Below are 25,369 nucleotides of genomic sequence, written 5' to 3'. Positions count from 1 at the left end.
GTGTGTATCTCTGTGTGTCTTAGAGAGAATGCATATGAATTAGAGAGGATATGAATTGGAGACTATGTCATTATGAATATCTGTGTAAGTGGGTATACACGAATACATTTTGGATTTGAATATACATGTATAGCAATTCCTGAAAATAAAGATTTGAGCCTCTCTTTTCTGCTATCTGTAAAAGTGCCAAAGACTATTTCAGAAAGAGGAAAAAAATATACAACACATCCTATAAACAAAGCAATGGAGGAAATGCAGTTGGCCCTCTCATTCCGTTCAAAAGAGCAGGACACAGTGCAAAAAGGAGGGCAGGAGAACAGTTACACAGGAAAATGCACTGGCTCAAGGCTGCTCTGTGAAAGGTAGCAGGTGTGCCTGATACAGACGTGACGGCCCCATGCACTAGGCAGGGAGAATGCCTCCAGGGCCTGGCTGGCACCCAGGTGGGGGCTGTCACAGCTCCGGAGTGGAGTTGACGTTGACGGAGGTGCCTTCCACACACCCGAGATGCTCTCTTCCCCTTCAAGTTTGCCTATCGTGAAGAATTAGTGTTTGGCCAGTGTTAAATGGACCCCTTTGCTTGGGATTCCCTCTCCTGCCTGAAGGAGGCACAATTCAGCAGCCTGGGGAGGCAACCAGAGAGCTAGGAGCGTCCCAGGGCCGTTTCTCACAGTCACTCCCCACAGCTCTGAAGCCCCTCCAAGGCAGTGGAAAGACGAGGCAGCCCCAGGGGCAGGAATCTGTCCCCCAGGCTGAAGCCAGCTCTCCGTGCCTGGCCTCGTCCACCAGCTTGCTTGCTTCGTCTTGCTTCTTTCTTACTCGAGAAGAGACTCCCACAGAGGTATCTTGGTGTCAACAAAGCAATCTGTGACTCGATTAACCCAGATGGACAAGTGTGTCCTCTTCTCTCCTCTCCTCTTTAGCAGGTTTGGCCTATGTTAAGGAGTTTCTCTCCATGTGGCAGGCGGTGCCTGCCTGTGGCCGGTGTGGCTTTGCTTTTTCCTGTGTTTCTCTTACTCACCTCCCTTCCTAGACACCCATAGCAAGCGATTCATTCCAGCAATTCCATAGAGATTGGACCCACTTCCTTCTGTCCTCTGGGTCACGTACGAAGTTGGAAATACCACCACCATTAAAAAATCAATCCAACACGTGATTTGTCCAGGTGATAAGGTCTGTAGCTAATATCAGTTGCTGTGATATATCAGGGGAATAACCACCTGGTGATACATTTCATGAATGTCCCATCAAACCATCTATTACTGTAGATGAAGTTCTCATATCTGAGCAGGCGTGCAAGCGACTGGTACAGAACCAAGTAACTCACCTGCGTGTCCATTCAATTACCAGAGGAAGAGGAAGCAAATAGGAGGCTCTTGCAGCTCGAAGGGACACAAAAAGGAGGAGAAGATAATGAGAAAGCTTCTATGCCAGCACATGGTAAGACGTCAACACAACTTTTCGTTTCTTGTCCTTTGAAACTTACCCCCTAATGTCTTCTTTCCTTCACATATACTACTGCCCCCGCCCCAGGCTGAAATAAAGCTGCCATGACCCCTACCTCCACTCCCCAAAACTCAAAGACGGGCCCTGAGCAGTTCTCAGCAAACATACATCCCGTACACCCAGGCTCTCTGGATATCTGTAATATAAAAATTAGGATTTGTATGATTTTTCTGTCTGCAACTGTAACAAACTACCGTAAACTTGGTGGCTTAAACAATGCAGATTTCTTATCTTACGGTTGGTTCTGTAGGTCGGAAGTGTGGCATGGGTTTCACTGGGCTAACGTCACTGGCCTGCATGCCTTTCCGAAGACTCTGGGGGAGAATCCATTTCCTTGTCTTTTCCACTGTCTAGAGGCTGCTCAGATTCCTTGGCTTGTGGGCACTTCCCTCCATCCTCAAAGTCAGCAAAGGTGGGTGGAGTCCTTCTCACATCCCCTGACCCCGACCTCTTCTGCTTCCCTCCTGACTCTTAATAACCCTCCTGAGAATATTGGGCCCTCAGGGGCAACCCAGGATAACCTCCCTAGTCTGAGGTCGGCCCGTTAGCAACCTAACTCCATCTGCAGCCTTAAACTCCCCTTTGCCATGTAACGAACATATTCACAGCTTCCAGAGATTAGGACTCTTTTCGAGGCCATTATTCTACCTATCACAGAACTCATGTTTCTTTGTCATTGCTGTTTTTTTTTTTTACCTCGTGCTCTCTATCTCTCTTTTCGCTCAAAATAGTAATAGAAGCAGCAAAGTGAAGTCTTAAAACAGGTTCCTGAAACAGACGCGTGCTCACATTTCAGCTCTGCCTGCTGATTTGGGGCAAATTTCTAACCTTTCTCTAAACCTGTTTCTTACCTGTGAAATAAGGCTAATACGGTAGCCTACAGAAATGGGTGCAAAAATGGGATGATGTTGGCGAAGATTTAGTCTAATGCCTAGCATGTCGTAAGTGCTCAATAAAAGTAAGTTAAATCTTTTAAGAAGCGGGGCAGAGCAAGTGGGGAAGAGACACAAGACAGAGTATAATCCAGGTCTGTGTACCCTGAATCCCCCATCCTCCTGGTTCGCTCCCAGCTGGTCTCATTGGATGGAAAAGAGACGTTCAGCTGTCATCTTTGTAGACCTCTTCCTTCCTCACTCTCCACTGTGGACAGGCCAGGGGATCCAGCCTTGGCACTGGCCCACGGAGCCTCAGGGGGCGTCCCCTAGTGGAAGTGGCCGAGTCCCCACGCCACCTGCCCGTGGTCCCTGGCCAAGCCCGGAGGCATGTGCATTATATTAGAGACAAAGTCAGGGGAGTTCCAGGAGTGATTACGCCTGACTTGGCCCTTGCCGCTGCCCCACTGCTTGAGGGAGGGGGACCCAAAGCTTAGCTGGACCTTCCCCAGAAGGTGGGTGGTGGTCTTGGGGGGCCTCTGGTGGTGATCAAGGCAGAGAGGGGCCCAGAGCACCCAATGCAGAGCTGGGAAGCATGGCCTTCCAGAAAGCCGCCAGGTATCTACTGGGCTGACAAACCAAGAAAGTGTTCACGTACAGTGTTGATCAGGATGTGGGGAAATGGGCAATCCACACTCTTCAGGAAAGTAATCCAACGTTTTTTTAAAAAAATTAAAAGCACATATACATTTAAAAAATAACAAATAAACACACATACATACCTTCCTGTCCAGCAATCCAAGTTTGGGGGAATTTAGTCTATCGAAGAAATAAAAATACTAGTACACAATGTTGTTGGAAGAGGAATATTTATTACGACAATATTCGTAGGACATACACACAAAACTTGAAAAGCCTAAACGTCCATCAATGGGTGGAAAATTAAATAAATTGTAGTATGGCTGTCTAAGAAATATTGTGTAACATTTAAAAGGAGTTATTTGCTTAGCTCTTGATCTTGAAGGATTAGTAGAAGAGAAATATATGTCATAATTTTGTAAAACTGAAAAAAAGCCCAGTACGGGTGTACGTCAGGGTATGTTTCCATGAGCACGGGGAGAGGTGTGTGAGGACCCACGTGTCTACTACCATTAGTGCAGGCTGGGTTAATGTTCTTCTCTCTACGTATCATTGTATTGCGTGGCGGATTACAATAAATGAATGACTTTTTTGGGTTAAATTCTGAGAGAGGAGTTTACTCTAAATGGCGGGGGTGGGGGGAAGGGCTAGGGGTGGGGAGGGAAGCTGTGGAGGAGACTCCAGGAGCAAACCCGTTAGCGGTGAGAAAACCAGGGACCCCAGATTGGGGGTTCGAAGGCAGGGAGAGCCAGGGGCCCGCCCTGGGCTCTGGCGCCAGCTGGAGGTGGGGTAGGGTCTGCAATCACAGAGCCTGTCCAGAGGCTGACTTAATTCAGGGAGATTATCTAGAGCTTCCTGAGAAGGCTGGAGTGGGCCGGCCTGTAGCAAGAGGAAATGAAGCTGCTGGAGTATAAGGGAAAATTGCTCCACAGTATTAAAGGTCATAAATGAGGTGCTCTCCTCCAGGTTATTCTGAAGAATTCAGGGAGACCCATGGGATTAAGCCTGTTTGGAGGCAGGAGGAAACAAGAGTAATAACAGCTAACAGCAGGTAAGAGGCATGTAGTGCGAAAGCGCTTCACCCATGTTATCATATTTGACCCAAAGTACAACCCCATGAGGAAGGTATGATCGTGCCCATTTTACAGAGGAGGAAACTGAGGTCCGGAGGGGTTAAGGAAGCCACCCGTGGTTATGCGGCTGGTAACAGAAGTCTTCTGGCTCCTGGGTCCTCACTGTAAAGGCATGTCCTTCCAGGGCGAGAATCTGGACAGGAGGTTACACTCCTTGTCTCCACTTCCTTTCGGGGGCTGGAGCCGGGAGGCTGCCCGAGCCTGGCTGGGTAGTGCTGGGCCCAGTTTTCTTCTTTCTTTCTTCTTGGTTCGTTTTATTTATTTATTTATTTTAAGTTTATTTTATTGGAGTATAGTTGATTTACAATGTTGTGTTAGTTTCAGGTGTACAGCAAAGTGATTCAGGTATATATATATATGTATATATTCCTTTTTCATATTCTTTTTCATTATGGTTTATCACGGGATATTGAACATAGCCCCCTGTGCTCTACAGTAGAACTTGCAGAGCCATTGTTACCCATTCTCTACATAAAAGCTGACACCTGCTAACCCCGACCTCCCACTCCAGCCCTCCCCCAACCCCCTGTCCCTTGGCAACCGCCAGTCTGTTCTCTATGGGCCCAGTTTTTTTATGCCGGTATTTGGGTCTGGGCCCCAGGCTGCCCCCACCTCAATCTCAAGGGAAGGCCCTTGGGAGATGCCGTTCTTCTCCTTGGGGGAAAACCCCAAACTACTTCATTAGAAAGTTCCCTGATGCCCAGGCCTCCGGAGTGCAGAGCAGCCAACTGCTCAGCGCGTGTCCTCATGGCTCTCCGCCCCCCACTTTCTTTTCACTCCAGGGGCGAGCGGCGAGGGGCAAGGGCACCAACACTTTGATTTCCTTTGGTAGGTGTTCGGAAGAAAGGAGAGGCAGCGAACCTTCCCTCGGGTCCCGTGGGACAGGGCGGTGGACTGTTCCGGAGAGTGGACCTCTCCCTGGGGCCACCCGCGTCCAGCCTGGCACTGCCAGTGCGCAGCCCCTTGTGTGGGGCGGGGAGAGGGAGAGAAGAGTCGAAGGAAGACCTTTCCGGAAGCAGCTCTGCCAGCACTGAGGGAATTTCGGGAAGTGGAAAAGGGGAAAGGCTGCTCTCCGTGTCGTCCATCCGAGTTCCCACGCTTGGGCTCGACCTGGCCAGCCCCATGGCGCTGCCACCCGTGGGGCCCTCGCCCTCCAGGCTTCAGCCGGAGTGAAAGGATCTCCAGATGCCCAGAAAGAGAATCTACGTGGTGGTCCTTGGGCTGATTCGCTTCCCTGAGGATCCTGAATGAAAACAGGTCCCAGATTCATCTCTATCCTCCACCTCTGTCCACAGCGCTGTCGTCTCCAGTCTAAGATGCCTGCTTTCCTCTCTCCCCTCCGCTCGCCCTGCTTCCGGACCGGTTCTCCCCAACTTTCTCCTCCATTTTCCACGCCCCCATCCTTCTTCTTTCCTTGCGTGTCTCTTCCCCCCTATACGTCCAGCTCCCAAGGGCCCTGGAGTTGGGGGGCTGAGCCGGGGGCTCTGGACTTGGCCTCTCTGACATTTTCCTGAGGATAACCAAACATTACACTCCAGTGGAATTCTGTGCCTTGAATCTACTCGGGCAAGGGATGGAGTGGGAGGGCCCTTCCCCGACCCCAGGTCCTCAAGGGCTGGCAGCCTAGCGCGAGTGGGCCACGTGCAAAGCGATGCGCAGAGCTGGAACCACCGGGCCGAGGTCGGGAGGACGATCCCCTCGGTGCCTGATACCCACTCCTCACCGCCTGCACCCCCAAACCCCATCTCAGCGGTGGGACGTGGCTCGTGCTCACGTTGGTTACTACCTCCCCGAGCTGGGAGCAGGGCTTACCGCGCTGCTGCTTAAAAACGGTAACACCAACTAACATATGGAGATGTCATCATGATTAAACAACAAATTATAGTCGAAGACGGCGCGATAATAATCTAAACAATCACTACAACCAGAAGAAAAGTCCTCTACGCGATGCGGCCGCGTTTCCGGGACTCACGGCCCTGCGTCCCTGGGCTCTCTCCCCAAGAGCACTGGAGGGTGTTCCCCGGCCTACCAAAGGGCGAGGGAGCCCCGACACGGCACCCAGCTCTCTGGAGGCCCCCCCCCCCCGACGATCTGGGACAGGCCGCCCTGGAGGGAGGCCCCACCTGGGAGGCAGCTGGAGCCGCAGCAGGAGGACCAGGTTCCTGGAGACCAGAGCGACCGAGCCCGCGTTCCTTATCCCCGCCCCTCTCCCCTCCCACAGACTCGCCTCCTTCCAGATCTCGGAGGAGGTCGTTTTCTAGGAGGGAAGACTGCTCTGTGAGGGGAGGGGTGTCCTCCTTGTGTCGCGGGGGTCTCCCCCCACCACCACCCCAAAGCCTGGGGAGAACGCCGCGTGCGTTTTCCTTTGGCGAGCAATGGGCCCAGGGGTGCGCGCTGCTTCGCCCCCAGTTTGCGGAGGTAGAAACACGAATAGGAGAGGGGAGGCTATCGAAGCAAGACTGGCCCGAGTAGACCCTCTTTCTCCTCCTTCCCCCCCATCATTAAATAGATCCGTGTTTATAACAGGCTCAGACATTTTAATTTGAATTCCAGGGGTTGAACTCAGGCTAGAATCGTCCCACTTACACTTAGGCCGAAAATTACATTGAAATGAAACGATCAAAACCAAACTCTATGTACCCAAACAGCCAGCGTTCCGGGGTGGGTGGCCACTCCGCGCAGGCAGCGAGGATTTCCTTTGGTCTGGCCCGAAACTGCAGGGTCGGCGGAGGAGGGGGCGGCTTGGGGGCGGGGGGCAGCGAGGGAAATAGTCCCAGGAGTGGAGGCGAGGTGGCGTGCGTGAACCCGCCGCGCTAATAGATGCTGCCATTAAGAAACCGGGCGGCTTCCAGCGCTCGGGGCGCAGGGACGCATGTGTTGCTGGAATTCAATCCGTGGCGGGAATGCAGATTGGGCTGCGACCTACTGGGTTTGATTTATGAACTGTTACTCTAGCGATTGTTTACACATTGCATTTCAGGGCCCCGTGCACCCTCCAGGAGCGCGTCGCGGGAACCCGCTGCAGCCTTCTCAGCCTCCCTCCCCGCCCCCATCTCCACCCCCAGACCCCTCGGGGCCCCCGCAGCTCCCTCCCACCCTCACCTTGTCCAAGAAATCCGATTTCGCTGTCTTTGAGCCCAAAGACCCACATTCGGGTCTGCCCCCCCAGCCTGCTCGCATCCAGCAGCCCCGGACCCCGCGCTCCTCTGCTCGCGTTTATTCGCGAATGTTTACTTCTCTGTAAGGCCATGCGGGCCTGTAAGTAGGAGAGGTGGAAGCAGCTCGACTGCCAGATCGATAGACCCCGTCTCCTCGCCATTTCAGCTGAGCTGTCTTACTAATTATGAAAGGATTCACCTGATCCCTGCCAGGGACCACAGCATCTGGCCCCTCTGTGAGAGCCCTTAATGGTGGTTCCTCTGCAAGGTGCCTCTGGCCACCGCAGAGGAAGCGGCGTGTCGCCGGGAGGGCGCGGCCTTCGGAGCCGGTCGTTGAGGCTCCGACCCGCGTGGGTGTGCGTGTGCGTTCTCAGCTGCGCGCAAGCCCAGTGTCCCCAGACCTCACCTAGAAAGGATCCTTGCCGTTTACTTATTTAAAATATAACCTCCTCTTTCTCCTAAGTAAACACAATTTCAGGGACGTGGCAAGGTGTCCTGGTGGAGGAGGGTCTGCTTGAAGACGGTAGGTTAGCAGGTGGCTTGTGAACAGGTGAACTGATCACCCGGCATCCTGTGTCCCTTCAGGTAACCCCGAGAGCTCGGCCAAGAAAGCAGGCTTGGGGCAGGAAACAGACGACACCCCCATTTCAAACAATAACTTTTATTTTATACTTCTCTATACTTTGTAGCAAATTTTTTTTTTGCTGAATTTAATTTATAATAAACTTTTTAAATTACATCTCTCTTTTTTTTAAAATCAAGGCTCTTTTATGTCAAAATCTTTTTTTAACTATATTTTAGATTAACATTTAACATCCCCCCCCCCCCGTGATCTATACCATTGGATATTCAGGTATTACTGTATGTGTAACAGCTAAAACAAGAGGGAAACTCAAGGCAGTGGACTTGGAAAGGTGCATCAACACGAGCAGGTAAAGCTTAACCTCTCAGTGATTTCAGCAGCGTTTTTTTTCTGGCAGCCTGTACCTCTAACCCGAGGTTTCCTCAACCCCTTTCCTCTCTCCCTCCTAGCCTTAAAACACAAGGCCAACAACCCGTCCTTTCACTTTTCTCGAGGAGAAATGTGCAGTGGAAATGATCAAAACAAGATACTGTGTTAGAAAGACGTGAGTGTGAATTATTCACGAGATGCTTCTCTCTTCAATTCATTCCCCTGGCCTTCTCCTCTCCTCTCTTTCCTATTAGGAGGAGCCCGTAATTTGTCATGTATTAACATGATTAATATAGTAGGCGGCCCAGGGCCGTTCCTGAGATTCTTGTGCCAAAAAATAAAAATTAAAAAAATGGGGTGGGTTTGCCGTTTTCGTATTTCTGTGGGAAGACGGACTGAAGCTGAGGTCCGATGTTGGCTGTGCTTGCTTTGCTCACTGATCGGTAACATTTGGCAAATAAAACACAAAAAAACAAACGAAATCAAAAAGAGAACCAGGATTTCCCACAATCCTATGAGTGTTGTCAGCATCACAGAGAATCACAACGTCCCCAAAGAACGAATGGATCTTCCTCTCGATTTCCGGGAGCATGGCGTGAGTGTGTGTGGGCGCGCGGGGGAAGCCGGCCCCGCGCTCAGAAGGGAAGCCAGGTCGCTAGAGCTGCCAAGAGGGACGCCAGGAGCACGGAGAGCGCCGGAAGCAGGGACCCCGCCGCCCCGTTGCCGCTGCCGCAGAGTTCGAATAAGCTGCCTTGGATGTTGAGATTTTTGGATTCTTTTCTCAGTTTATCCCACATATCTTTCGCCCCTTCCTGGCAATCCGTAAGGGCTGTGACCGTGCAGCTGTGGAAATCCTCCCAGTATCTGGCGAGGAACAGAACAAAACAGAAGCGGGTTCACTTTGGGCGCGGGAAGGACCCCGGGCCTGCGCCCCGGGCAAACCTCCCGGCGCCCCCCTCCGACCTCCTCTCCGCCGGCCCGGCGCCGGGCGGGGCCCGGTGGGCGCTCCCGGGACCTCCGCGCAGCCTGGATGCCGCTGACCCAGGTGGAGGCCGCCCCTTCCCTCTCTGGTTCCGCGGCCCGGCAGCCGGGCCGCGCCCGCTGCGCCGCGCTGGCACCTCGGCCTGCGCAAACAGATTGCTGGGCCTCCGCGGGCAAAGCTAGGAAAACAGTGCTAAGCCTCGCAAGCTGCCGCCCATTAATGCCTCCTGGCTTGCAAGCGGGTTGCTTGCTCGGAGCACGGCCCTCCCCTCCGGGCTTCCCGCTTTCTCCTCCGCCCGCCCCTTCTGTCTCCCTCCCTCCCTCTCCACGCCGCCGCGCACTCTCCCCGTGGCCTTCATTCTCCTCCGCTCCTCCTTTTGTCTCCCGCTTTCCCCTTCGCCTTCTTCCCTCTCCCCTTCTTTGTCTTCCTCCTTTTCCCTCCCCTCGGTTTTCCTCTGTTCCGTTCCTCACTTCCCCCTACTCGCTTGCTTCGGTCCTCCGTGGCCCCTCGCCTTGCTCTCCACGCCCCCCCGGCTCTGATTCGCTCCGGAGACTGCGGCCTGCCTCTCCCCTCCACGGGGTCGGTGAGTGTCAGCGCCCGGGCCCCCGGGGTTGGCTTCCTGGCCTCCTCCAGCTTCCTCAAACCCCAGAGCTCCGGCCCTGCCCTTTCCCCTCTCCCGAGGCTTCTTCGTGGCCCTGGACCTCCGCGGCCTTCGGGGTGTATTGCCAGCACCCCCAGGCCCGGGCTCCTGGGCCGGCGCGGTGCCCGCCGCTGCCAGCCTTCGAGGGACCCTACTCCCAGCCCTCCCCTCTCTCCTCTTCCCGGAGCCCCGCGCGGTACTCAGCCACTCGCTCCTCCTGGGCTCGGTTCCGAGCCCCGCCCCACAACCTTCAGCCAACTTGTCCTTTTTTTTTTTTTTTATTGTCCCCCTTTCTTCTGAAAACCCAAAATAGATCTCGAGACTAAATATCATTCCAACCCGTGATCGATTCCTGGGGCGCTGTCTCCTTTCGGGGCTGGGTCGATCAGTGAGCCTCGGTAACTCTGGGCGGGCTCCCACTTCGCCCGGGCCCTTAGCGCCAGGTCACCAGGGAGGGCCCTCCACGAAATGTGGTTGTTATTTTCTCCCCTCTCTCCTTTCTGCTCACTAGCCCGGACTGTAAGCACGATTTATCCTGGTTTCCACTCCCACCCCATCTTCTGGCTGACAGTCAAGTTATAAATGCTTGTTGGACGGCCTTGAGCAATGGCTGTTTTCTAATGACCTCCGTGAGTCTCTGATTTATGAGGACTGGGGGGCCTGGGGTGCAGGGCTTCCAGGTTCCTCAATTTGTAATAAATACTGAGATTTAGAGAAACCGAGAGGCGGCAGGACAGCTCTCTGCATAATTACACCTCCCAAAGGATGTCTAAATCTCTCCTTTCCTCATGCATGCCCAGATGGGGACAGGGCCTTCCTGGAAGAGAGACATGGTGGAAGATGACAGAATCCAGGTGGCACTGAGAAGAGGTGGGCTTCAGTGCCACCAACAGCGTGGGAGCCTTGACCCAGCTGTGGCTGCCACCTCTGAGAGGGGCCCGCCTCATTTCCATTTTCCAGGACGAAAGTCCTGCTAAAAAATTAAAATAGCTTTGGAATAACCAAGTTCTGGCAAGTGAGGGAGGATTTGAGAGCTGATCCGTATTTAGCCTCTTGTCCATCGTTATAGGTACATTTCTTACCTATCATCAGACACTTAGGATTAAAGTAGGTGGGTGTGCATCCCAGACCCAGCCTTTTGTCCCTTTCCTGATAGGAAAGTAGCAGCCACTTAGCCGCTGTGGCTTCTGGTGGCCACCAGGGTATTTAAGACTGTGTAGCAAAATTAAGGATGGTGCAGAAGATGGCCACTCCAACCTATGGGAAACAAAGAACACCTTTTGCCTTGGCTTTATTGGAAGGACCATTATGGGGGTGGGGAGGTTCACAACTATTTTTGAAAAATGAAGTAGCAGTGTGTGTGCATGTGTATTGCAGAAGATGGGAGTATTTCTAAGGTCTGCAGCAGCTAAAATGCAGCTGGTCCACCACAGTAGGGCTCTGCTACCCTCATTTGCCAGTGGGAGCTGTGCTTTCCAGCCAAGCTCTGGAAAAAACGCCACTGGGCCTGTCCATGAACTCCCTCCTGGCCTGGCCTGGGGACACCTTGCAGACGGAGGAGGGAGGGGGGAAGCAAGAAAGGTAACTACTCTAAAGCTCCGAATTGGCTACCAACTCCGCAGAAGTGATCACTGGACATTTGGGACATGCTCCTCTTGGGCAAAGTCATTGGCACAAAACAAAATATTCTTTCAGTCTCTCTCCTAGAAAGAGGAAGAGGGATCTGCACTCCCTTGCTGCTCGCGAATTTTCTTGGCGGGCACCGGAGGGGAGTTTTATTAGAGGAAGTGGACAAAATAGGGGAGTGCCTTTCCTTTTAAGCGAACCTAGTAGAACTACCAAAAACGCCCCTCAAACCAAACCAACCGTTCTTCAGGAAGTGCTCATTCGCGCAGCAGGAAAGGGAGACGAAGACGGCCTCAAAGCGCAGCGAGGAACTGCCAGCTGCTCTCCAAACCCTCGTCCCCGGTTCCAGCGCGTGGATTGCGCGCGCCTCTGTGCGCGCGGGTCAGGCTGCGGAGGGTGGGACTGGGCCCGGCGGAAAGGATCATCCTCTGCCCATCCCAGGCCACAGGGTCCCCTTGGGCGGGGCAGGCCCCGGCAAAGGCCTGAGGGTGGGAGCCAGAAGGTGAGAAGGCGCGGATTCGCACTGGTGCCAAATACAGACCGCCGGCGGGAGGCGGGGCGCCCTCCCACCTCCGCAGCGCCCCACCCCCCCCCGAAAGGAAACCTCGAGGGCCAGAGAGAACACTTACGTGCACACGGTCTTGATGTTGGTCTTGTCATCCAGGCCCTGCGGGTAGTTGGCCATGCTGTCGCCCAGCTTGAGCAAACAGTCCGAAAAGCCCTTAAAGACCGCATCGCACTTGCCCGCTGCTCTCACGGCCTGCACCAGGTACGCTGCGGGGAGGAGGGAACACCGGTCAGCAGGACCGCGACGCCGCCCCGCAGCCCGACGGCCCGCCCGCCTGGGCCCGGCGCGCCTCACCCCGTCCAGCGGTGTCCACTAGCGCCCGGGCTCGGGGAGCGCCAGGTCCAAAGGTGAATGAACGGTTTGGCCCGAGAACGAGCGACCCGCACCCAACTGCGCGTCTTCTGCGGATGGCCGGTGCGTGAGCGGTGTGGACAGGGGAGGCGAGGCCCTTCCTATTGTTCTACTCCCTCCCGCATCTGGCTCCATCTCTTTTTCTGTTTCCATCGCCCCCTCTTCTCACCTCCCCCGCCTCTTTTATTTCTCTCTTTCTCCTCACTCCCTCCTTCGTTTCCCAACGTTTCCCAGCGAGCCCGTCAAGGGTCTCCAAGTGAGATCTTCCCTTTCTGAGGTGACGGAGGGGGTCCGAAAGCACAGCGCGGGGGCGAGGAAGGGGCTGGGAGGCGGCAGAGCCGGGGGCCGGGAGCCGAACCGAGCGCCACGTCGGGCGAAGAAGCCTCGGGCTCGGCGGGCGCTCAGCAAACACTGCTGAATGAACAAACTAATAAAGTCGCTGGAAGCTACCAGCAGCCACCGACATGGATTGTTTCACTCTAAGACCGACTGTCTACCATGCAGTGTGCGTTCCTAGTGAGGTCCTCGCTCCCCGACCCCGAGAGACTGGGCGAGGGGACGAGTGGTCTGGGGCAGTCGCGGCCCGGCAGAGTCAGGATGTGTCTGAGCTAATGACCCCGGGTCACCTCCGCGGAGGCCAAACCCGTGAGGCCGATCCCTTGCTTCCTTCCGCCTCTATCCGCGGCTCGGCTCCCCTGGAAAGACCGGCCACCACTCCCGCCAGCGGGAGGTGGGGGGGTGAGACCCTTCCTCGCCAGGCCCCAGCAGTGCGTCTCAGGGCCCAGATGGCTGCCGCCAGGGGCTCTCGGCCTCCAGCTCCGGGCTCTCTCCAGAGGGGACCGGGATCGCAGTCTGGGCGGTGGGAGGAGGTGAAGGAGAAGGGGTGGGGGAGGAAGAAACCCCGGCCGCACCGAGGCCCTCGCTCCTGGTCTCAGGTCGGCCAGACCCCGCGGCTCCAGGCGGCCGGCGCGCTGCCGTGGCCATTTCTCTCCTTCCCAAGGCCCACGAACTGGGCTAAAGATTCCGAGACGAGCGGCCAAAAGCACCCGGGACGCCAGGAGGGCGCGCATGAAGCGCAGATCTGCGCTGCTGGGACGAGAGGAGGGGAGAGAAGGGGCGAATCTTCTCGGAATGGAATTCGGCCTCCAGTGCCTGGACCCTGAGCGCCGGGCCCTTCCCGGCAGTGTTCAGGGCGCCGCGGCTCGCGTGTGGGTGTCTCCGGGGAGGACCTCACCACCCCAAGCCGCCGGTGCCCAGAGCCGGGCCAGAAGCAGGCGAGCGGGAAGGTGACCGAAGCTGCAGAGGCCTCCGAGAGCGCACCGTTTGCAAATTGCTGCAGGAAGAGCTGGGCGGGACTTGCGCTTTCTAATCCGGAACGGGAAGCTCTGGGGAAGGGACTCGACCTCGGCTCGGGCAGATACGTAAACCGTTATCTATCTCCCGGTCCCCCAACGAAACAGTAAGAGCCCTTGCGACTGCAAGTGTCAGCTAGAACACTGAATAAACGAATCTTTGTTCCAACAGAACGCGGTCCCGATGAATTCAACCCTGCGCGGCGCCCTCTATAATCCGTACCACAGATGCTGCTTTGCAGCGAGGAAACGAAATAAAATACAGTCCATCCTCCCTCCCGCCCTGGCACCCGGCCTCTCCTTACCCCTTACCTCCACCCCCAAGACTCGGTGGTGAAAAAGTTGCCCCTAAGATGCATTGACACTATGTTAAAGGAGAATTGGGGTTCGCCGGGGTGGGGGGCGCGGGAAGCGTTCCTGTCGCGTTATCTTTCCAGGGGCTGCTGGAGGAGAAGACATGTCACAGCGCGCATGTGTGTGTGTGCGCGCGCGTGTAAAATAAGAAGTCGTGAAAATTTCTGTTTTTTTTTTTGCAACTGTGACTCCGCGGTCTCTGGCTGGCTGGGGAGGACGGGGGCTTGCGCGCGGGAAGTGTTTCGCAGGCTCACGCCTCCGGGCAGGGGGCAGCCGGCGCGACCCTGTCCGTCCTTCTTGAACCCTCGTTCAGCGAGGCTCGGGCGAGCGACCCAGGCTACTTCCCCGTTCTCTGCGGTGTCCGCGTCTTGTGCCTTTTCCTTCCGTTCATTCATTCGTTCGACCTCTCATTCATTCCAAACTTCCTCCCGCCTAGCCTTCATTTGCCTTCACCACCCCTCCACCTTCCCGTCCCTGCCCCACCCCCCGCTTTTCTTGCCAAATGTCAGTGATTTGGGACAGTTCCCAGCTGGGAATTAATAAAGATCGAGGCTCTGGTGCGGGAAAGGGCAGACATTCGGGAACAAGTATACTCCATTGCAATTCCACAGCCAACAAATGGTCATTTTCGGGCCGAGGTTACTGTGTTCCAAGCGTATTTCGCATACACAATCGCTGTCTTTTTTTTTTTTAACCCCATCCATAGTAAGGTTATTTCCTACCGGGAAAGCAGATTACAATCCCTATATCAAAAACAACTGCTGTCTCCTGCTCTCTAAAAATCTGCAGGCTAACTGCAAAAGCCACATCCAGTTATTTCCAAGATTTAAGGGATTTGCTGCAATCAGAAATGATCTTTATTTATTGCAGCTCTTTGCACTAATGTCAAAGATTCAAAACAGCCAGATTCAAAACAGCAAATCGTTTCTTAGAATTAAAGGCAACGTCAACATCCTGCATCCACACATTCTAAAGCCCCTACAATGTTCATGCAAAAAAACCAGATACTCAGAATCATGTCAAATGCATACAAAACCCACTGCAAAGAATCCATTTTAATATGCAGATAACTCCAAAGCCTGTTTCCCCCACATTTCTCGTGAAGAAAAATGTTATGCATTTCATCTCCTGCCCCAAATCGATTCCCTAAAGCCCCTCCACCCCCCGCAATACTGCAAGGATTTGTCTGCAAAGAATGCTACAGCCTGAAGTGATAGGCACCAACAATTCCCTCGTCTCCAGAAAACCCGTTTGAAGAGTTTCTATTTTTTCTCTTGTCCGTTCTATTAATAATCTGCTTCACTTTCACTTTTAGGCCACATTAATTAATGCTCTGACCCGCATCAGGGATGGGGGTTTTCTAGCGCTCCCTTCCATAATGCCTTCTTCATTTTGGATGAAAAAATGTGAACTTTTAAACAACGACAGTGTAGCTAGGACTCAAGATTCCTTAACATAAAATGGGGACTGTATAAACCCACCCGTAATCAGTCCCAAACAAACAAAAATAACAGGCACCCAACACGACATATTGCAAACACTTCTTAACCCCTTCTTATAGAGAAAATACTGATGCCTATGTGGAAAGGAACAGGCAAATGAGCATAGAAAATTATATCCACATATATTTAGCTGAACTCAAGCTCCTCAATGATAAGCATATTAAAAGATGTACTCTGGGGTTCCCTATCATTCTCAGTTTGCCCCCCAGCCCGGTCTGCGTTGCCCGGTATCAATGCTGCAGCTAGGATACTGGGGCTGGGGGGGGGGGGGCGGGCGGGAGGATGACAAAGTTCTAAATGCTGCAGTCTGAACCCCAGAATATCTTTGCTTTCTGCACATAAACTTTCCAGTTGTAGCTGCCTAGCCATCTTGTTCCTGCATTCACCTTTTGACCCTTAAAAATAATACCTTGCAGTATCGCAGAGACCAGTGCATTTCCCCAGAGCGCACCAAACCTGGTGAACCCAAGAGAGGGGAGCAAAAACGGACGTGCGCTTTGGAAAAAGGGGGGAGACCCCTCCAGAAAACGCCAGCCGCACACATTTCCTGGCGAACGTTTGGAGTCTCTCTCCCCCCCCCCCTTTTTTTTAGGAAAACCAACCCGGGACGCGCGAGTCCCTTGGATCCCATGTCCCACCCCTGGAGGTTTGCCGCCTTCTCCGCACCCCAGGGCGGCCGCGGGCCAGTCGGTTCCTTTGGGCACCTCGGCCCCGGCCGTCCGCCGTACCTCCGCGAACCCGGCTCGCCGGCCACTTACCTATTTGCACCGCGAGGATCAGTGAAATATATCTGCCGTTCAACTTAAGTCCCATCCTACGTTTAGTCAAACCATTTGCGACCGCAGACCTTTAAATAGTTAGTTTAGAGAACGCGGGGGGAAGCTGAAAGATAGGCATTGCCAACAAGTTCCAGGAGCGACGGAGACTTTATGCACGGGGAAGGCAGAGGGAGGAGAGAGAGAGAGGGAGCGAGGAAGAGAGAGGGAGAGGGGGAGGTGCTGGGAATGGTTCACTCCATTAGGAGGGGCGGAGGAAGTACAGCCTCACGCCCACGAGCAGGCCTGACGTGGGGGATGACACGGAATGATTCTTTTTTAAAAAAAATAAAGACACCTTGGTAGAGAATCGCCATTTATAGTCATCAGAAGCTCGAATTAATCAGTTATCTCCAATTAATGTGCGATCCGAACGAATTCTCGCCTCTCGGAGGTGACCGTTTCCCCAGCCCCGCGGCCGCCCACCCCCCGCCCCCCTCCTTCTCGCTGTTCCCGGGCCCCCAACCCCGCCCCCTCTCTGCGCAGGACCGGGGCTCCCTCTCCCCGCCCCGCCCGGAGCCGGGGAGTCCTGGCGCTCCCACTCGATTGTTTCAACCTGCTCCCCTTCCTCCACCAGCAACTCGGCGAATCCAGCCTCCTCCCTACGTTGCAGCGGGGTTTAAAGCAGCGAGAGCGGGAGAGGGAAGAACTGCTCAGCCGGCCCCGTTAATTCGACAGGCCCCTGGGCCGCCTGCCCCGCTGCACTGGCCTACTCTCTTCCTCCAACCCTGCAGCTGCACTCGGGGCACAACCTGGAGCGCGTGAGCACACACACACACTCACGCCCGCGAGCCGAGGGGAGCGCCCCAGACCCTCCCGCACACACGGCACGGGAGCGCGCGCACACGCCCAGGCCCGCGGGGTTTAATCTGCACACGCGGGAGCCCTGAAATATACACCTCGCGTCTTCGGTGACGCCCCCGCGGGCGAGGGGCCGCTTCAGGAGACGCGGCGACACCTGTATTGGGGAGCGGGGAGAGCAGGGAGGAAGGAACCTCTGCAAAGACGATTTTCGGACACTAGGGATAGACTGACTCGCAGAGCTTTCGGAAATTTACGAGGCGATCGCTAGTGTGAGGGGTTCCTTCTGATCCTGATGCGCCTCTTGAGGTTATTTGTTGGGCCGCACACACACGCACACACGTACATCACGTACGCACACGCACACCCGCGTCCACACACACCTGCACTGTCTTTTGATGCTCGGGCGCAAACCCTGTGTAGACGCAGCCTTCTCTGCAACCAAGTGCTTCTGCAGCTGCGCCTGTGCCCGTGCGAGGTGCTACCGCGACAGCGTGAGTTAAGGATGAGAGAGGAACAGAGCTATTTTCTTTCTAAACGCGGTTAGGCTTTGGTTTCCTTCCCTTCCTCTGCACCAAAAGAAGCCTAAATCCTAGCTTCTTTAATCAAATGCTAAGGAAGGAGCCGGCCGACTTTGAGCCCGTGAAGAGAAAAAAGAAATGAAAGATGAAAAGGACCCGCTAAATCTCCCAAAATTACAGGAGAAAACAAGATATTAAGTAAGCGGTAGATATGCAGACGGATGAAGGCGATATTGAATCGAATCTGCTTCTCCAGGCACTGTGCCACCTGCGCGCCCATCTCTTTGGAGATGCAGAGACAGAGAGAGGGCGAGAAGGGGGCAAAACAAGGGCGGTGGGACGTGCTGTGGAGGCTGAGGGGATGAAGGGGGGCGCGGGGGCTCTGACTGCGGCCCTTTGTGACGCGGAACGTTTGCACAGGGTGGCCCCTTCCCGCATCCCGCAGGTGCGGTACACCCAGAGCTGGGGGCCCGAGGGCCAGGGTCCGGGGCCTAGGGGCGGGGCCTCGTGGCCCCACCCTGTTGACGTCACCAGGCGGACGGGCTGGGCGGCAGTGGGGGGTAGCCCTTCCAGCGTCCAGGGGCGGTGTGGCAGCCCCGGGTGTTTCCTTTTCCTGCGCTCTGAGGCTCCTGGAAGAGCCGAAAACTTGGGCGGCCAGGGGGCGGGGCGGGGGCAGGTGGCGAGAGGCGGGTGTCTCTTGGACCCGCCCCCGACGCCCTCCAATGGCAAGGCGAGAGGTTGGTCCGAGGGGCGGGGCCTCGGGGAGCCGCGGTAGGCCCCGCCCACAGCCCCGCCCCACCCCTCGGGGCCCCGCGCGTGCTGCCCGCCAGGTTTATCCCTCCTCCGCCCAGAGTTGGGGCGCCGGCTCCGAGCCCAGACCGTTGCAGGGCCCGACGGGGGGCGGTGTAAGGCTTTTTGCCCTTAACGTCCTTGCCTTTCTCCTGCTCACCCACCCGCCCTCCGCCCCCAGATCTTACAAGACGTCGTTTTCTGAGAGTGCCCTGGGATTTCCCCATCCCACCCCCTGTCATCCGAACTTGGGGCGTTGGGGGTGTGCAAGCTGGCAGCGCTGAAGGGCTAAATAAAGCAGAGTGAAGCAGAGGGCGGGCGGTTTGCGCGTGCGCACGGCCACCAGCTTCGGGTGGGCCGGTCCTGGGTCCCAGCCCATCCCGCGGGGTGGGGCGCGCCGTCGCTGGAACCCCGTTGGCCTTCCCTCCACTTTCCTCCACTTGCAGCCCAGCCTCCCCTCGCTGGTGAGGGTCGTTTGGAAAGTGAGGAAGTGAGAGAGCAGAGTCAGTACTGTGCATAAACGATATTAGGGTAAATGGTTGAAAGCAGATGCTAACAGGGTTTTTATTTTTTAATTCTTAATTTAAAAAGTACTGGTCTTTCTGCCGTCGGGGCTCCAAGAGACGTTGGTTTTTCCTAATTTCTTTATTAAAGGATAATGAAATCCAGGGTTGCCAACGCATGCTGGCTCTTTGGGAACATTGCGGGCAATATCCACGGTTGAAGGTGGCCGTGGAGAAGGTTTCCTCCTTTCTTTTCTTAACTTGAAATGTCTACTCCACATCATACTTGAGGCGAAAAAGCAGTGGACTGGACAAGAGTGGGGAGACGCAGGTCCTAGGCCTTGTGTCGTCAGTAGCGCGGTGACCTTGGTCTGTCCCCACGCTTCTCTGACTTGCAGTTTGGTAATCTGAAAAAACAGCGGAGATCGGACTACGACCTGATCTCCAAGGCGGTTTTCGCCTTTGGTGTTTTGTGGACTGGAGGTTTTCCAGAATACTGTGGATGTGCACCCCGAGGAATAAAGTCCATGCAAGGATGCTTGTTACAGGTGCCTTCTTGCAAAAGGCACGTTTCCTTTTGATAAGCAATTTCGTTTAAAGTTAAAGAAACGTATGCAGTTCAGGATTAAAAAAACCAAGAAATTGGTGCTGTTTGGATCTGCATATCAAAATGAGCCAGAGGTTCCCCTCCCCCCCGAAGGTAGGTCTGCATAATTAAGGCATAAATGTGCAAAACTCCTGTCCCTAAAACTGCCAGAAAGAGACCACGTCTAATTTGAAGCCTGGTTGGCACCACCTTCCTTTCGCGGTTCAGGGTCCTGCAGCTCCCCCCCCCCACCGCACGCCTCCGCCCCCAGCGGCGCATGCAATGTTCCACACACATGCGGACACCAGGTGCGGCTGCGTGTGTTCTTGCACTGGTAACAGGGCAAAGCATTGAGCCAGTCCATTTCCCAACTCTCTCTACCAATCCATCCTAAGTGGACTTTCCAGATGCTATCATTTTAAAAACACCCCTTTGAAATTATTTGCGAGAGCAGTTGCCAGGTCTACTAGGAAATCCCACCTCTTCCTGGGTCAGAAAAAAATCCACTGCTGTATTAGAATGGATTGCTCTAACGATACATCTCTCTCATAAATTTAGTCTGTCATTTTTTATACCTTCAACTAGAGTCCTTAATCAAAAATGTGAATATTAATGTATATAGCTCTTTTATTTAAAATGACGACAACCATACCATATTTAAATAATCATGTGACCCAAGAGGGGGTTAACCTTTTTTCGAGATATGGTGGTAGAGTCCTAATAAAAACCCACTTTGGGAGGCTTGGGTCTCCCTTTGCCTCTGCTACTTGGTAAGGTGATTTTTCACTCTTTGATCACTGCTTTAAAATTAGTTGAGACGTCTAGGACTTAAATCTATGGCTGGCAGAAGAAACTTGATTTTAATGCAGAAATCTGAATCCTGGGAGCAAATGTTATGTTTGAAAGGTATGCGTGTGATTAGCTTTCTGTTTAACAATAAATACTTTATTTTTTAAAATTAACATTTTTATTATGAAATAGACGCACAGAGCAATGCACAAAACAGAGCTGCACAGCTCACTAATTTATCGCAAAGTGAACATCTATGTGGTCCCCCTTCACACTGAAACAGAACAGACGTGACACCTAAAAGCAATCTGTATTCCTAGATAAGATCCTAAATCAAAAAGGTCAGAGAAATCGTTGGGACAGTTAGCAAAATTCGATTGTGGTCTGTGAATGGGACGTTAGTTGGTACTAATGTTGATTTCCCAATTGGAGAGTTGTAGGGTGATCACACAGAAGGTTGTCCTTGTTTGGGGTGGGGACACACTGGAGTACTTAGGGGAGATGAGACGTCATACCTGCAGCTTGTTCCCACAGGGTTCAGAAAAGGAATAGCAGTAATGGGGATAAATAGACAGCAGTGGGACAACACAATAAAATGTTAAATTGGGGAATCTTTGGGTGAAGGGCTATGGGAGTTCTTTGTACAGTTCTGGCAATTTTTCTTTATGTTTAAAGTTATTTCAAATGAATTATTTTAAAAAATCTACTCCAGGTGGTTTAAGGGCTTAGATAGCGCCCCGCCCAAAAGCTTTAAAAACTAAGTGAAATATATATCAATAGATGAATATTCTTAAACTTTAAATAAGCATAAAAAGCATGAACTGGAAATGATTGACAAATTTGACCATGATAAATGAAAAACTTCTGTTCATAAAGTAACACCTTAAAGGAAAGGAAAGGACAAATTACCAAAATCACCAAAATTGGTATCAAGAACTAAAGAATTCCTGAAACCATTTTTTTTTTTTTTTTTTTTTGCGGTACGCCGGCCTCTCACTGTTGCGGCCTCTCCCGTTGCGGAGCACAGGCTCCGGACGTGCAGGCTCAGCGGCCATGGCTCACGGGCCCAGCCGCTCCGGGGCATGTGGGATCCTCCCGGACCGGGGCACGAACCCGTGTCCCCTGCATCGGCAGGCGGACTCTCAACCACTGCGCCACCAGGGAAGCCCTAAACCAATTTTTTAAAGCATGTACGCATGCACACACACACACCCTGAAATAAAACTGGGCAAAAGACGTGAAAAGGCATTTCACAGAAGAGAAGGCATGTATGGTTTATTCCAGGAATGTAAGCAAAACTGGCTTAATGTTCAAACCCTCAGTGTCTCCATGTCTTTCGTATCCTGAGAGCCTCTCCTTTGGGGATGATCTCACCCTGGTCCGTGTGATGTTTTCTCACCACCACACTCACACCAAACAGTCATGGTGAGACTACTTCATCAACCAGGTGTGTTCTTCTCAATGAATCTCCTTAGGGAGTAACAGCATGTTGACCCGTTCCACCACTGGGGATGTTAACCTCAATTGCCTGGTTTGTCAGGTGTCTCTTCCTCAACTTCATCATTTCTCCCTGTGTAATTGGTAAGTGTTTTGGAGGGAAGTATTCCGGGATTACACTGATTTCCTAGTCTTTATCATAACTCCGCATGAGGGCCCTAGCATCCCCCGAGCACTCCCAAGTCAACCACTTCTATGATGGTTACCAAATGGTGATTCTCTCTTTTCCTCATTTCTTCTAAATTTGTTACTTGACATTCTACTGTAAGGAAGAGCTTCCTTCTTCCCACCCTTCTTTCCCTTTTCCTTCCCGCTCTTCCCTCCCTTCCTCCCTCCTTCCCTTCTTTCCTGCCTCCCTCCCTCCCTCTCTCTTTTTCTCCCTTTCTCTCTACCTTTCTTTATTTCTTCCTCTTTCTTTCCTTCCTTCCTTCTTTCTCTTTCTTCCTTGCTTCCTTCCTTCCTTTATTCCTTTATATCAGTATCATCTCATGAATTTCTGTTTTATTTAATGTGCTGTAATCCCCTCTCATTCCTATTTTAAGAGTCTCATGCTCTACTGACTGAGCTAGCCAGGTTGCTTAGCCCCTATTTTAATGCTCAAATTGTCCCCTACTTAGCCGGTGGGGGCCCCTTCAAGCCGATTTTTGTGTCCTCTCAGTGTATCCCGATCATTCGTTGAGAGTTCTTACCAGCTGACACAAAGGGATATTCTGGGCTCGCTTTGTCTTGACCCAGCCCTGGAATCAGTCCTTTCTCCAAAAGCTCTGCTTCTTTGCAGTTTCAGAAGCAAGATCTAGGCCCTGACAGTGCCTGTCGCTGTTCGGGAGCAATCGTTTCTGGGCCTCCTCAGAAGACAGAGCTGGGAACGGGATGTGTGTTCACACGCACGTACATACACAGTCCTAGTTATTTCACCTGCTGCAGGAGCTTACTAGCTGTTTTCAGGGAACTTACTAAATTTTGCAGCTCTTCCTTATTTCTTTCAATGGAATATAGTTTGATTCCATTATTTTCTTTTACACCTGGAGGAAGAGTTAAAAGTGACATTTGTCAGGTAGCTATTTGTCCCCAGAGTGAAAGCCTCAGCAGCACATCAGGCTCCTGTGTCCACACAAGAAAGAGCAGCCACTTCTCCCAACAGAGCCTATGGGTGTCGTCTTTCCTCTTCTTAAAGTATTCCATGATTTTTAAAAAATAAGTTCAACTGATTCATCTGTTTGAAACTGTCATTTTACCAGATGTATATTTTTCCAACGATACTTTTGAAAAACGTGATTATATTTTCAAGAACGTGTGCTGCTCAAACACTGAGACGGTCCTGATGTGGAGGCCAGGCTGGCCACAAATGTCATCATGTTGTGAATACACTGAGAAGGGAGCTTGGCTGGCAGCACGGCAGCCACTGCACAGACGTCCTCTCTCCCGTTTCCGTCCTTGTGTGAGGCTGGGCTCCAGGACAGTCTTTATGAAAACTTTTTGGATAGACTTCCTTTCCATTTGTGGGTATAAAGAGGGTCCTGGTGATAAACTTCTGGGTGTCAATCCATCTCGCCCTGACAAAACAGTGAACTCAACCTCGGCAGTAAGTTCCTGATGGTCGTGAATCATTTATTAACACAGGATGGAAATGATCACACTGTAGGTCACACTTGGTGTCAGACAGACCAACGTGGGATCTGAGTTCTGGCTTCCTCCCTAAACGTATTTGCTGTGAAAGGATGGTCCAGTTATTTACTCCTTTAGGCTTCAGTTTTCTTACCTTTAAAATGGGCAGAAAGATATTGACCCTACGGGAGTTGTTGAGAAGAGAAAGCGTGGTGTTGTATTTAACAAGCTCACTGTGGGGCGTGGCCTCGGAAGAGAGGAAACCTTCTCTGCCTCCCGGGCTTCCGTTTTCAGACCGCAGGGGTTCTCACCCTTCTTACTGGGGGAGGGGGGGGCAATGGAGCAGCACACTCTGGGTCTCTCTGTCTCAATTTCCTCCTAGTTCTTCAGTGCCTGTTTCTCTGGAGTCCCTTCTCCCAGTGATTCAGGTCACTGTGCTGTTGGTCATGTCTTATGCTGGCAATGGCCTTCGTTTGTTTTCAGGAGCCTCTGAGATTGGTCCACCTCTGGACAGCTTGCTACGTTCGTGAACTTGGAATCTGCTCTGCAGCCTGCTTACCTCTCTCTCCTTCCAGAGACACGTGGGCGCGGCACATTGGTCCCAAGATTGGAGTGGGCAGAGGGAGGCCCGCTTAGGCCTCAAGATTAAGCCATCTTCTAGGCTACAGGGACATATGGTACAACACAGGGAATATAGCCAATATTTTCTAAAGACTGTAAGTGGAGTGTAACCGTTAAAAATCACATAAAATTTAAATAAAAAAAATAAATTAAAAAAGCCAGAATACATGCAGAAAAGAAGAGATGAAGCCATCTTCTCTACTCGAGTTTTTATTAGAGGTTTGCTGTGAGATGCCAAGTGTTTGCCCAGATGGATGAAACTCTTCTCTGTTTCTCATCAGTTTGTGTTCATGTGTGTACTCTGTTCAGGACCTTGGGCCAAAGGAGGGGTGAACAGCACCCCAAAACCCTGACACATTGCACATAGTCACTGATGAAAGCATATGTGTAAAACACATAACCCTGGGTGAACCTGGACCCCCAGGTTTTTTGAGGGAGCCTGGAATAAAGAATTTGAAAGAGATTGAAGCAGCCAAATCTGGATTGTAGTTGATGAAGCATTATTTCAAAATGAAAAACTCATACTTTAAGAAATAGACTGACGTTAAGCTGAGGTGTGATGGTCTCGCTGGGGTTATAGGTTATGGGTTGAATTGCATCCTTCCAAAAAGATGTGTTGAAGTCCTAACCTTCAGGACCTCAGAATGGGATATTTGGAAGTAGGGTCTTTATAGAGGTAGTCAAGTTAAAATGAGGTCTTCAGGGTTGGCCCTAATCCAATATCACTCATATCCTTATGAGAAGGAGAAATTTAAACACAGAGACCGTCATGTACAGAAAGAAGATGATGAAGACAGCAGCCATTCAACGATGGAGTCAGGATTGGATGTTGCCTCTTTGAACCAAGAAATGCCAAAGATTGCTGGTAAACCACCTGAAGCTAGAACAGTCTCCCTCACAGGTACTTCCTCAGAAGGAACCAACCCCGATGACCCTGGGATCTCGGACTTACAGCTTCCAGAACCTTGAGACAATAAATGTCTGTCTTCTAAGTCACCCAGTTTGCGATGCTTGCGGCCGGCAGCCTTAGCAAACTAATCCATAGAGCCAGACGTGACACTGCTGGCGGGGGTGGGTCACCCAAGGGAGCGGGATTCCTGGGAGGAAGCAGTCTTGGAGAAGGAAGTGAGGCGGGCTTTAGCGTGAGCTGAAGGAAGGGCTTCCTGCCTTCTCTGTGGCCAGAGCTCCACTGGGACATGGGGAAGGC

General features: G+C 52.6%; 2 protein-coding genes across 4 annotated transcripts in view; one reads left to right on the top strand and one right to left on the bottom strand.

Annotated features, from left to right (window-relative positions):
• Positions 1 to 1,384, top strand: part of FARS2 (phenylalanyl-tRNA synthetase 2, mitochondrial) — a 509,124-nt gene extending 507,740 nt beyond the window's left edge. Inside the window, exon 9 of the mRNA XM_060308104.1 lies at positions 1,351 to 1,384. Coding sequence (XP_060164087.1) covers positions 1,351 to 1,369 — 19 coding nt within the window. The 3' untranslated portion in view covers positions 1,370 to 1,384. The remainder of the gene's footprint in view (positions 1 to 1,350) is intronic.
• Positions 1,385 to 7,953: 6,569 nt separating this feature from the next.
• On the bottom strand, positions 7,954 to 16,628 carry NRN1 (neuritin 1). 3 transcript variants are annotated; one of them, XR_009565816.1, is made up of 5 exons: positions 14,092 to 14,563; positions 12,371 to 12,477; positions 12,138 to 12,282; positions 11,749 to 11,990; positions 8,985 to 9,124 (listed from the first exon to the last, which is right to left on the bottom strand). XR_009565816.1 is itself a non-coding variant. In XM_060307876.1 (4 exons), exons 1-4 carry the CDS (start codon positions 14,136 to 14,138, stop codon positions 8,896 to 8,898), a joined length of 528 nt encoding a protein of 175 aa, XP_060163859.1. In that variant the 5' UTR covers positions 14,139 to 14,264; the 3' UTR covers positions 7,954 to 8,895. The 3 variants fall into 3 exon arrangements, 2 of the variants coding, with proteins under 2 accessions (XP_060163859.1, XP_030737356.1); XM_060307876.1 differs by lacking the exon at positions 11,749 to 11,990 and having other exon boundaries at positions 7,954 to 9,124; positions 14,092 to 14,264; XM_030881496.2 differs by lacking the exons at positions 11,749 to 11,990; positions 12,371 to 12,477; positions 14,092 to 14,563 and adding an exon at positions 16,394 to 16,628 and having other exon boundaries at positions 7,954 to 9,124.
• Positions 16,629 to 25,369: the final 8,741 nt, after the last annotated feature.

Source organism: Globicephala melas, chromosome 11, assembly GCF_963455315.2.
Source record: "Globicephala melas chromosome 11, mGloMel1.2, whole genome shotgun sequence".
Lineage (NCBI taxonomy): Eukaryota > Metazoa > Chordata > Mammalia > Artiodactyla > Delphinidae > Globicephala > Globicephala melas.
This window is presented reverse-complemented; position numbering and strand designations above follow the sequence as displayed.